The 13,318-nt window shown below is 43.2% G+C and overlaps 1 protein-coding gene across 1 annotated transcript; it reads right to left on the reverse strand.

Moving 5' to 3' along the window:
• Positions 1-2,373: 2,373 nt before the first annotated feature.
• LOC108578726 lies at positions 2,374-11,827 on the reverse strand. The gene is made up of 5 exons (XM_017942103.1): positions 11,725-11,827; positions 9,963-10,354; positions 5,795-5,887; positions 2,991-3,056; positions 2,374-2,673 (listed from the first exon to the last, which is right to left on the reverse strand). The coding sequence occupies exons 1-5, from the start codon at positions 11,825-11,827 to the stop codon at positions 2,374-2,376; spliced, it is 954 nt and encodes a 317-aa protein (XP_017797592.1).
• Between the last annotated feature and the right edge of the window lie 1,491 nt (positions 11,828-13,318).

Below are 13,318 nucleotides of genomic sequence, written 5' to 3' on the forward strand. Positions count from 1 at the left end.
ACGTCACTACCACGACCACGCCCACGCGCCACCGACTTTTCCTTGTCCACGTAGACGGTTTACGTAATGTCGTTAACCGCCGTCAGGGGCGCTGGCCGCGAATCAGAGGCGGCCGCGCGGGCGCAACTTGCGAAAATCGATTATTCCGACTGTGCTCTCTCTACTAGGGTCAATCTTAATCTGGCCGCGATAAATCTATTCGAGATGCATCGCTAATTCACGCGCACACACCCCCAGCTTCTGTGCAGCAGAGGCGCGCGGCGCCGCGAGCACCACGGGAGCCCCCTCGCGGACTCCGTCGCGTGCTGAGAATTCGCGCTATCGATTCGCGGTCGCTCGATGGATTTCTTTGGTTACTTTATTAGAGCATCCACCCGGAGATGGAAATAGGATTTCTCGAATGTTGATTTTTAAAATACCTGATTTAACCGGACCTTTTTACAAGGGGTTGTTATTTTTTAAATAAGATTGATAAATCGAGATAAGGGGGTTGGAAAGTATTTTGGAATAATAGACTAACATTGGAACGTAGACACATTTTACAATTGCGATAAAAATTTGTACGTATCGCGGAAAATGAAAAGCAAATTGTGTATCTTGGTAAAAAGGGAAACTTTGAAATTTATTAAAATTCGTATTCGATTTCAGAGTTTATAAATAAAGTAGCGGTACGATTTACCATATATTTTTCGTTAGATCCCGTTTCGTCCATTGTCCCTCTAGATTAAATGACTCGCGCCGTAAGGGGGAGAAAAAAAATGTTCGATTTCAATTCAATTAATTGAGTTAAAATTCAATTTCACCGAACAATACCACGCGGGGAATTTCGTACGTACATTTTCAAGGGAATCCTTTCACCATTTGGTATCCCTTTGAATAAATGTCCGCCGTATTCAATTTAACTTCTATCCCGGCGTTTAAAGCCTTGGGAAAACCGTGGACAGGTGTTATCGTATTTGCATGATTACCTCTCCTGCCATTCCTAAGATAACACGTTAAAACTGGAACTCGATAACAACGGACCACCGTGCAGGAAATTAAATAGCCGCGTCAAACTCGAACTTTTCGGGCTGTTGCTGCCCGTTGCAATGTTCATCTCTCGTCCCAAAAATTACCCCGGTAGTTTCTCTGCGTCGGTGGGAAAGGGAGAGACAATTAACCGACGTTCTTAACGTTTCGAAGGAAAACCCAGAGAGAAAGCACTTGAGCCCGAAATAAAATTGTTTTTATAACAGCCACTCTACGCGAACGCGTTTACCTATTCATGAGACCACTCTCGCGATACACAACGTGGATGGTTTGCGAGAAAACGAGAGACAGCTCGCACATCTCCTGATCCGTGGGACCTCTAAATTCTTTCCCCGCGGATAATCCGCCGGATGATCACGGATAAAAATGGTCTTCGTTGGTTGGGTCCGCCTTGACGCGGTTTAGAATTCCTGGCAAGCCAGACCGCCCAGGTACTCCAGACGTCAAAAAGCGTTGAATAATTTCTGAATTCGCCGAGACAGCCTGCTGTTACCGTCTCCGCATTCCCCGGTGTATCATACAGTCCAGTTTGCCCGTATGAATGGAAAAGTGTAGGTAGTTATGCATGACCAGTCGTATAAACGTTGGCCATTTCGGTACTGATGGTGGCTTGACAAGGACCAACCAAATCGCCGCTAGCTAGATAACATTCGATAAATAAGTTATCCGGATGGAATTAAGTTTAAATATTTCATCGATCGGTTAATCTTTGAGGTAGATGTACGGTATAATTTATTTAGAGAAGACTTGTCCGAGGAAAGCCACGCCACGGTGATAGAGGAGGTAAAAACGATTGAATCTTGAGATCCTCGCGCAAGAAGTTGGATTGGATCGGAACCGGATGGAAAAAAGATGGCGACTGGTGGGGTATATGCGTCGATGGAAGTCGATTTATGTAAATGCTTCGACAACCGCTTTAAATATCGTACTTTTCGCGAAACGATTTCCTGTGGAAATGGAAATGCACTCTTGATTGAAATAATAGATAGCGTAAGTTCTTTCGCAGGATGAATGAGTTGCGGTAGTTTCGGTAAACGGAAATAAACGTTGTGCAATTTTAATCAATTATATTATAAGGTTTTAAGGTTTTATTAAAAATTTTATTTTTAAGTTTGACTTTGTTGTTAGTCTGAAATATTTTTTTCTACTTTTTGTGTTACAAACTAGGGAGAACCAGAATTTATCGTGGAATACGTTAGATACGTCCATGTGAAATTTTTTACTGTGCGTACTTAATCAATTCTTAAGTTTATTTAGGAACCAATTACAGAGACATGTCGTATTCACAGTTTCTTTGAACGTGAACTGAATTATGAACGGTCTGTTTGCCATACAAAGGATAATTCAAGGGCAAAGCGCTTGGTTTATAATACGGTCCACCATTTCCTTCTCGTAAAGATGACGTTGCCTTAGGGACTCCAAGTATGAATCTTCAATGACGCCGTGCGAGTTTAACGACGAACAGAAGCTCGATGTTCGTTCGAATTTCTTGGACCTTCTCGACGAAGGTATCTTCCGAATATTGCGGTTTTTCTTCGAACATGTAACGTTATTTACGTTACCACTTTTCTCTGTAATCTCTCGATCGTCGGATATCGTCGAAAGCATCGAATCACTTTGAGTCTGTAGTAATGAAAAATTCATCTGTAACAGTGATTTTTACGAAAAGGTTAACAGAGAAAACAAAATAAGAATAGTGTTACACGTGAAATTTGCAGGAAAGTGTAAAAACTGAATGCTCGTGGAATTTTTCTTCTTTATCCAACTGCTCGCGATAGCTTTCGCATTGAGATCTAACGGTCACTATCGATCTAACGGATCGAGCCAATAAAAATACTAAGACAGTTGAAAGCGTCTCGGAGAATACCGGAAGAATCCTCTTTTCGGACAATCGTACAGGGAGATATCAGAAAAGAGATCATCGTTGAGCGTTCGCGAAAGAGTAAGGACTCTTGATTTACCTTTGCATCAACCTCCTGATCCTTCAAAGAGGGCAGGAAGCATTTTTCAGCGATAGCATCCCTCGGCTGTGGACATAAAGAAGAAGTCACTAGTTAAAACGAGTCGAAAGCTCCTTTTACACTCGATCGAAGAATAAAACGAAAGTCCGGAAAAAATAAAAAAATAGAAATTTCCTAAATCTTATGAAATATCGATCTCAAAAACTATCTACGTCAACGAACTCTATCGTTCAGCTTAAAAATTCCGCGTCGACGCAAAGTTATTTCCAAATAGTTCCTCCGCAAGTTCTTCCATCGCTGGCGCCGCGAAACATCACGAGCCATTCTTGAATTCCTTCGCAAATTGTTTTACGGTGACCGTAGTCGTCGCATCGACGCAACCCAACAGCGGAACAAAGAAAGTTCCGCGGAGGGTAAATATGCATAAAGGGGGGAGGGGGTAGTAACTCGTTGAAATTCAGGCCGCGATTATCGATGGAAGAGGGACGCCGGCGGACAGATGAGGATACAAGCAGAGGGGCCACTCTGTCGCAAGGACGAAAGTAAGCAAAATCTAATTCCGGTAGCGGTAGGCGAGTCACGGGACCTGGTCCCCTTTCCACAGAGAGATGTAACGTAGGTTTATCCACGTGTAGAGAATTTCTGTACCTTCTCTCGCCCCCGTATCCTCAATTCCTGCCCTGTCCTTGCGGTAGTTGCGGCCTGCAGTCCTCGCTTTGTGCATATAATTGGATTTAGCTTCGGATACCGGTTTCTACTTCGCCCGCCAGCATCCAACGCTGGCCCTTCGTCCTTTTCCTGCCCTTTCCAACCTCGACCTACCCCCTCCACCCTCTAACTATCCTGTGTTCGCGTCTTATGATTAGATCTAATCCTGCGTAACAGCCAAGGGCTAATTTTACATAGCGGTATCACCTGATGAACAACTAGATGATAAGGGTGGATATGTAATTAATAAACTACGAAACAAGTTTACACCTAGAGGTGCAAAATACCCGGTAGGATACTACTCTCACGGTTCCTAGAATACGACGGTGTTATCGTTAAAGAAAACGTGATCCCTTTCACTATGAAAGGAAACGACGACGACGATGCTTCGACGATACACCTCTACACACCTTCCGACGTATGTACGTACGTAATTACCGAGGATGTAATCGAAAATTACCTCCGGTTAATTTCGTATCGTTCAAAGAGCCAACGAGAAGCGATAAATTAAACGCGGTGGCGATTCATCTCGCGTCGGAATAATTAGCACGTGAACGTGTAGCATTTCTCGAGGCTACGTTTCCATCCTGTCGTTCGCCATCTCCTCTGCACAGCCGCGAGAATAAATCTAAAAACCGAATGACGAGAGTCGCGCGACGTTAACGATCTCTCCTGTAACCAACGTAGGAACAAAACGCGTAACCAAGGGAAGATGAAACGAGCGGGGACGAATGGGGAAGAGGTAGAAAGAAAGGAGAAGAAAAAAGGAAGAGCTAGGAGGAGGCGCTTCGACCATTGTTAACGCGGAAGTGATACGTACGTAATTAATTTCGCTTATAAATCTTCCGGCGGACCATTACGAGGCTTGACTTTTGCACGGCGAACGAGCAAAACGAATCAGTTTTCGTCGCGATGCCTCTTCGCGTCCTCTAATTGGCAATTAAGTATCGAGCGTAACGCGACCAAATGGCGGACGATGTTAATTCGTCATCCTGCCACGCTTCGGCTATCCTTTTCCAACCATTCCCCTCCTCTCCCTCGCTTCCCTTACTCCGATATTACAGTTTTCAAGGGCTGATACCTGATTGCGATTTACACGTCGTGACCACACGATCGTCCGATTCGAGTTTTTCCACGAATTCAACACTGCAAACCCTCACCCTCTCGTCCCTACTTTCGAAATAGAGACGATTTTTCGTGTACAATTTCCAAAGAGATTCGCTACCGTGTATTACGAGGTTGTTACAAATCGAAATTGCTCAGCCAGTGTGTATTGAAAATTTTCACATTTTCAGCTCTACAGGCTTTGACTTTCTAGCAACATTTTCGTGCTGAAAAATATTCAGGAAAAATTTCATCAGTCGAATGCTTTTAATTTGCGAAATCCTCGAGTACAGAAGTGGTGTACGCGTTTCAGTAAACGTTCGTTGTGTGTTAATTTTGAAGAGAGCACGAAGTATCGTTGAAAGAAGAGGAAAGTATAAATGTAACGGCAATTTCTTCTTTCTTTCCTCAGATTTTTATCCCCGTAAAGATGAAGGAGCCTTGTTATCGCTGCTATTATTAATTCGAGACAATGCTGCGAAGAGATTCAGTCGTCAAGATTAAGGGAAATATACGTTTCTTGTAAACGAGGTAAACAGCTACGAGTGCAATTATCGCGAGAGCAACGCGAACTGTAGATACCATCGAGATAACAAACGTTAATTGATATATTTCATTACATAAACAATACAGGAACAAAGTCGCGAGAAATACGAGATACTGTTTTTTCTCGTTCCAATTAAATACTGCAAGCTAATTAATGCAAAACTGTGCAGGAAATCTCGCAGAAAAGTTGCGAAAAAAATCAGCTGAAAAATTCTTCGAAAACCCAGGCGACGTTACAATTTCTCAACAATACTCGAAGATCGTTTAGATTTTCATTCGCAGACCTCTCCGGGATTATTCATCACGCGAAGAAGCGTCAGAAATGTTTCCGAACGTAGTGTTCACGTTGCTTGTGAAAAACCTCCCGTCGTTATTTTCCACGGTGGAATAACTTTCCCTGGTCCGACGTGGCCACGTCAAAATTCTACCACGTGATACGTACGTACCTTGTGCTTGTGAGCTTGCAGCAGAAGTATCCGCTGGCGATTACGCGCGCTAACTGAGTTCCCGTATGACCTTCGCCGCATCAGCCACTCTCTCTGGAACAACAAACAATCCCTGAAGCAGCCATCGCTTCGATGAAACTTTCAAACTAAACAGACCGGGGGGTTTTCGACCAGGACGCCGGAGGCTTTATTTACTTTTTACGAAAGCCCCGCGACGACCCCTACCATCATCCCTCTGCAAGTTTCCGGTAACGCGAGCACGTACACGTTCACCCTCTACATCCCCGAGAACCGTCTGACAGCGGCACACTTCCACTCTGTATATACTATATATATATACACACACACACACATATAAACCTCTCATTTCTATCTCTGTCTCTCTTTCTCGGCTATACACACCAGAGAAAGAGAAAAAGAAAGAAAGAGAGAGAGGAACGCAGCATGCATCCAGCACGGGGTTTGCCCGTTAAAAGTGCAGTAAGATCGATCGATCGAGCTACGCCGAAAATCGTCGAGTACCAACTCTCTCTCTCTCTCCCAGCCGAATCCAGCGAGTAAAGTAGATTATGCAAATGCTCGTCGAAAGAGGAGGACGACGCAAAGAGGGACGAAGGTAACGGTGGTATGGGTAAAAGGGAGGAGAAGGAGGAGAGGTGGTGAACCAGGGTAGATAGAAAGGAAGAAGAAAAGAACGGTAAGAGGAGAAAGAGGAAATTGTATCTGGCTGAAGGGTCAGGCTCGATGTATCGCGCCAGGCTACTATCCTTAAAAGTTAAATGAGCCAACAAACGACGTTGGATGACCGACCTGTCTATTTCATCCCGCTCCCTCCCTTTTACATACCGCGCATTTCGATCTCCCTGCCCTGTCGTTGTTCTGTACTAACCCTCTATTCCTCTCTCTCTCTCTCTCTCTCTCTCTGTCTGTACTTTTTCGTTTCTCTGTTTACACGTCGCGTCATTCTCTCGCGGAACCGCAACGTTAATGCACGTCGGTGCAGTTAATATCGCGGCAAGTTAAACCGCCGGCAATATTAATACAACCTCTCGGGAGTCGGTGTAATTATGGGCATTATGGTGTACCTCTGCTGTCCCCTTGTTCCAGCCCGCTGACCTCCCCCGGCGTTTCATTTAAACTGTCCTCGACGGCGCGTCCACCAGGAACAAATTTATTCGCCGTGTATCGGTGTACTTATTTACACTGGCACCGGGTTACCCGGTAATCCGGGATAATAGCGAGAGAATGTACGACAAATGTGCGGCTGTAAGAAAGGGGACCGTGGATAAAGTCCGTATTTTTCTCCGGGAGCAAGTTGCTGCTCGGAACTTCTTTTACTCTCTTGTAAACCCCTGTAACCGGGCAACCTTGCCTATCGTTCGTGTACAGTGGTTTAACCGTGACAACCTTCCACCTTCAGCGATAAGTTCCCGGAGCTTTTTATGGTAATTATAAGTTCGTCTTCCGTTGCGTTTAAAGAGATACACGACGAAGAATTGTAGAATTTCACGGGAATTACGGCGGGAGGATTAGAAGATCGAATTGATACAAATAATTCCTACGCGAGAGTAATCTCTGGAAGATTCATCAACGTGTGCTCGCTTGAAATTATACAAAGTTTGATTCACTTCGTAACTCAGGTCTAAGATCATCCTTGGTCTACTAAATATCCTAGGATATATCTCCCAGAACTGCTCTCCAGGTTAAACAGAGCCTCGCCGCTCTGTAAGGTCTCGCCTCTATCAGAATTCCTTCGATTTCAGTAAACTTTTAATCTATGTTACACTTCGTACCGTTATAATAGATGAAAAGTTCCAAGAAACTCTCACCTCTCGATTAATCGCAGTTGATGAAAAGCACCATCGAAACATTTTTCTTGAATCTGAATTTCCAAGAGAACGAAGGTGAAGATGAAAAATCCGAAAAAAAAAACCCCAAGCACAGCTGGCAGATTTCGATTAAGGAGAAAGAGGGGGCCGAAGTAGAACGGGCCGTATGAAATTTTAATTTCCAATCCGCTAAAATCGTTGCCTGTAATAACGGCTCGCGATCATCCCAATGGAATTCCCACTGCTTAGAAACAGGCAGAAGGAATGCGGATAAGTGTCTATGGGAGAATGCACGTGAGTCCACGGACAACCCTAACCATCCTCTCCCTGCCTCCATCCCCCGGCTGAAGGTCTCTCGAGTTCCGGCTCGCGGTGCTCGGAACTCTGAAAAATTTACAGACCGGCCCACCAGCTCCGGAGTATTTAGCTCAAAGGCTTCTGGAATTTACTATGTCTCGGAGTATGACGGCGGCAACTATTTCCTCGTCGTACGCCTGGCGTCGCGCGGCTGCCGGAGCTGCGTCGGCACGCCAGCCAGAATGCCGTCTCGGAAGAACAGCATTTCTGCCGACTTTTCGAAAGCATCCGCCGCTCTCACGACGCCGCTAGCCTGGATGCTAGCTATGCTTCTTCCGCGAACCGTCTTTGAGCGTATCTAACGAAACTTCGGCGGATATGTGGCTTCTTACTGACGTGTCTAGAGTTTCGAGATGTCTTCTTAGTGCAATGATGCGGAAATTCTAGTGATCAATCGGTTCAGAATGGTTTTAAACGAGGTTTCAACTCCTTATCTTTATCAAACTCAGATTTCGCGAATTTCGATGCTCGACTGATTTTACGAACTTACCGTATCGCTTCCACCGACTATACTCTCGCCGCGAGTTCAACCAACCTTGCTCCTGCCGCTGATCGGCAATCACCTCAATGCACGCGCCATGCATTCATCACGCCACTCGCTCATCCTACTCACTCTCACGCGTATGCACTCAATCTCACAATATTTGTTAAAAAATTCTAAAAAATAAGCAATTTTAATTCCTGATTACTTGCGACGGGTCATAATTGACCCAATACAAATTCCATCTGATTATTATTTTGTCATTCCAACTAACACACGGCTGACCTGCATTCTGGTCTCCTAAAATCTCTTCTTCTCAGTTAAAAAAAGAAATATTAATTTAAAAAGTCTAAGTATAGCAATGGAACTGAAGCTATTTGTTCCTTAGAAGCCTTATTTCTGATCAAATATCTTTCTAAGCTCATTGTAAGTCTCTCTCGCGTCTAGATGATCCAATGTGAAATACGACCGAACAGCGCGAGTAATTAATAACTTCAACACGATTAATCGACAATTCTTCACATATCCAGCGACATACGAATTCGACAGGAGCGATACGAAGAAAGTGGAAGGCGGTGAATGATAAGGTAGCTGCGAGGGAACAGCCGCATGTTTATTAGATTGAAGTTACGAAGACGGGCGACAAGCTAACTCGCTTTAGGTCTTCCGTGAAATTGTAAACTGTGATGGGTCGACGGAAGCGAAGTTTCTTCTACTTCGCTTTCTCGGCACCGGCAGGTTAACTTCCAGTGGGACAAGAAAACGAGATTGCAAGATGTCTCTGTTCGAACTTCTGCTAACTCGACTTTAGCCCGAATAGCCGCGCTCATCCGCGAATCATCAAAAATGCGATTCATGTTTTATGAATATGAAAGTACACGTCGGGAAACGTTCCTGCGAGTAAAGATGCCGGAGGTAAGTCAATTTAAGGGGAAAAAATTCTGTGATATTGAATTTGGAGTTTCTCCGCTGGTAGATTCTCCAAGATAAACGTTATTCCACAATGTTGAGATACAGGAAGATATTTTTAAGTACAGTCGATTGATTTGTATAATATTTCGAAGGTACTTCTCACGTTTATGACCTCAAGTTACCTTTGAGGTTATTTAACAACCTCTGAATAACTATGAATAACATTTACATAATCTTGAATAATCTTCAAATAGTTGTATTCTCATAATATCTCTTCAATAGACTACAATTTGTTACATATCTTTCAATCTCCCTTGTATCATAATTGCAAAAAGAAATTAACCCGCCCAATACATACCTAATAAAGTCTAAGGAATATCGAACGTAAATTAAAAAATTATTAGAATCGTAAAATAATAAGAATCACAATTCGAGTAAACTCAGCTCGAATAGATCAACACATCAGCAGAATTCATTTCCAACACCAAGTATCTCCACTCTTCCATTTGGATCACGCGACGAATAAATCTCAGCACAATTAAGTACGGTCAAAGGATGTAACAGGCGAGAAGAAGCGAAACAAACCTACCTTCGCTTGCATCTCAACTTTATCGGGCCCAAGAGATCGATCGAGCTTCGGTATCGGCAAAGTCTTGTACTCTTCGATGGTGTACGGCCTGTAACCGAGACCTTTCTTCGATTTATCGCCAGACTCGTCGTGCTTAGCCCTGTTCGGGCAAGTGGAGACGATGTTCGTGTCTTGGAGCTCGCGTAGGTGTACGGTTTCGATGGATCGAGGAACAGAGGCCAGAGGATCGGTAGATCCTTCGATTATACGCCGATAAAAACTCAGCTCGCTTTGATCGTCCCTCGGGGTAGCCAGCGAACCTGTATCGTCGTCACTCAGCTGCTCTCGCTCGCTGTCCCCGCAAACCGACAAGGTGGAACCCTCCGGGGATCGAACGTTGTATTGTGGTCCACCTGCAACGAACAAGAAACTGAAGATGCATCTTCCTCTGCTCCTTCACCGATCGCTTTGAAATTAAAGTAGAAACTAGGAGTTTCGATCCTTCAAGGTCATTTTTTCGTTGACAGTATAAAGGCAAAAGGATTCTGATATTTTTTGTAAATAAAAAATGCACAATACGCTGGTCTATCTCTATACGCGCGGGAAAAGACAGGCGACGGGTTGCCTGATTTCGGGCGCCTTTGGACCGATTCTTAAAATGCTTATAAATAAAAAACGAAGCGTAATTCGCAATTTTACTATTCTTGATTCTTGTTTTATTTCACCGTGAAAAGTCATTTCTTAACGTTTCACTCATCGATTGTGTACAAAATGAGAAAAATATCAAATGTTTTACGTTTCGGTAAAACTCGTGACCTTGACTTTAACGCGACGAAGAGATCATGCTCGAAGGTGTTTCGTGCACGAAACACCACGTAAGTAAACACGAGTGGAACAGAGTTAATTTTTGAACAGTATGGATTACGTTAAACGGTCTCGAGGCTGTTGCTGTTGGTCGAAGCGAAAGGAAAACAAAGTGAAAGAAGCCTGAAATGGATTTGATACGTGGTCAGCCTCGACGGAAATGCAGGTGATAAAGCTGCAAGATTAGCGGGCGAAACTTTCGAGAAAACAGAATGAAATGAGAGTGAAATTGCAAGCGAAGTATTTTAGAATTGGCTTAAAGCCATGCGACGAGTACCGATTCGACAAATCGTTGTTTTTTCACGAAGGAAAATGAAAGAAGAACACGATATGACAATATTTGTAAATTAGATGAAAATTCAACGAAACACAATTTTACAGCATCGATGAGAAATGTTTCTCGATGATTTCGAGATAAGCCAAATTCTTCGAGCCATCTAACCCTCGAAATCCCTTCGATATCAAACCGTATCAGCCTTTGTGTAATCTCCACAGGCCTTGTATCCTGTCACATCTAACGTTTTAAGAATACCCACCCTACCGGAAACGATCTTTCTTCGCCGTCCTCGGAGATCCGAAATGGAAGCGTCGCGCTTCGAATTACAGAAAGATCCAACGATGTCCAAATAACAATAAAGCAGGACAGTGTAGCGTGAGCAAACAAGCAGAGAAGGGAAGAAACAAACAAGGAAGGGACGCTCCGAGACGAGCGGCGTACGTTCTAATCCTTCGCGCAGATATATATCACCGGCGTGGAAAAGACATCTAATCACGACCAAAGTAAACGTTCTCCGAGAAAATTGCCTCGTTCCGGTGGCGTTTCGAGCGTCTCCGCGTAAATGCACCCGGGCCGAAACTCTTTCGCGCGTCGGTCACGAACGACGAAGAAGGAGGGAACGTCATCTCGTTTCGAACTAACTGAATCTCCGACGATAAAGCTCCAAATAGGAGCGTGGCTTCCTCGCCGGTTGGATCCTCGGGGCCAGCACGTTGCCGAGCTTTTTATCCGTCCTCATAGGCATCGGACTGTCCATGGGGCAGTAACTTCGTTTCGTCGAGAACGTCTTCGGGAAACGCTTGGAACACCTTGTGACGACCCTCTTATTACCACCGTCGTTTTCCTGGTTAGAGCTGTTCGTGTTCTAAAAATCGTTTCAAAATTATGTTTAATATACGAACAACGGACGCTGGGTCAAATGTGACCCAATACTAAAATCTTCGTACGCAGCTACACCATGTTTTTTTTTTTATTTTACTAGGCATCATATTGTTTAAAATTATGTGCAAACATATTGTGATTAAAATAAAAAACTTATTTGTAATATAAGGAGAGGAGAGTCGTGACTTTATTTCGAATCATCTATACACCTGGTCAATGATGACCCGACTTACACCGTTCTACGAAATTCCTAATGTCATTGGGGATAATTGTAGTTTTTTATGATGTACTGAGGTTTTAATCTATACGAAACCGGTGACGAAGCGTGTGCATCATGCAATGCCTATTCTATCTAGCCGCTAATACACCGTGTGCGTTTTGCAATGTCTATTCAATCTAACCGATGACGCATCATATGCGTCATATGAAGAAAATCATGTTATCAGTTAGTATTAGAAGATCAATCGAAGAAATAAGATCGCGTAAACTCGTGTAACAGAGAGAACATTATGTGAAATTAAAAAGTGATATTGGTTTCAATTTAAAGAAAGAAACGAATAGTCCTTCAAAATATGAATAGTGATGAAAAAAGTGATTGTCTTTTAGAGATCGGTCTCGAATAGATTGACAATTCTTGACGTGTTTGATTCGCTGTATTTTTACAAGTATGTGTAATATACGAATTCGATGTTTGTAAAGGTTTCGATGTTACAATAATTCTCTCATTTTTTACCTGTGCTGTGAAATATATAGTCTGAGTAGTGATTAGGTGAAAAATTAGAATCAATGATTAGATATTGGAGGAATTTGTGGAAGAAGAAAACGAAAATTAAACTAAAGGAAAAATGGAAAAACCGGAAAAAAAGAAAATGATTAGGTGCAGGATTGTTTATAGCAACATGACTACTTAGTTCATTTACTATAGTGAAATTTTAACTTTAGATCAGGCTGGTCTATTGGCTCATCTGCAAAACAGATCAAATTACAAAAATTTGTGTTACAACTTTGAAGATGTAGAAGTGTTAGCAATGACTGTACATACTGTAAGTACATTAAAAAATTCAGGATTATTCTCCTCAAATATCCTTTTATACCTGTAATCAAAAAAAAAGGTAGCCTTAAATATTCGATTAATTTTAAACAAAGACTTGGTATCATTCCTGTTCATCGTTTCTATTACAAATGTTTAAAAGGTGTTCAGATGTGAATGTTCTTGAATCAGCCTGCAGTCTCGTCCTGAAACGGTTTCTTATCACACCGATGGTCTTACGTTTCTCTTAAGGCGATCCGTGACGTCTCGTTTTCCAGTCCTCGAAGACGCCGGGCGTCGTCGCTTGGACGCGTCTGTGAGTTC

Source organism: Habropoda laboriosa, unplaced genomic scaffold (assembly GCF_001263275.1).
Source record: "Habropoda laboriosa isolate 0110345459 unplaced genomic scaffold, ASM126327v1 scaffold28, whole genome shotgun sequence".
In the NCBI taxonomy this organism is placed as follows: domain Eukaryota; kingdom Metazoa; phylum Arthropoda; class Insecta; order Hymenoptera; family Apidae; genus Habropoda; species Habropoda laboriosa.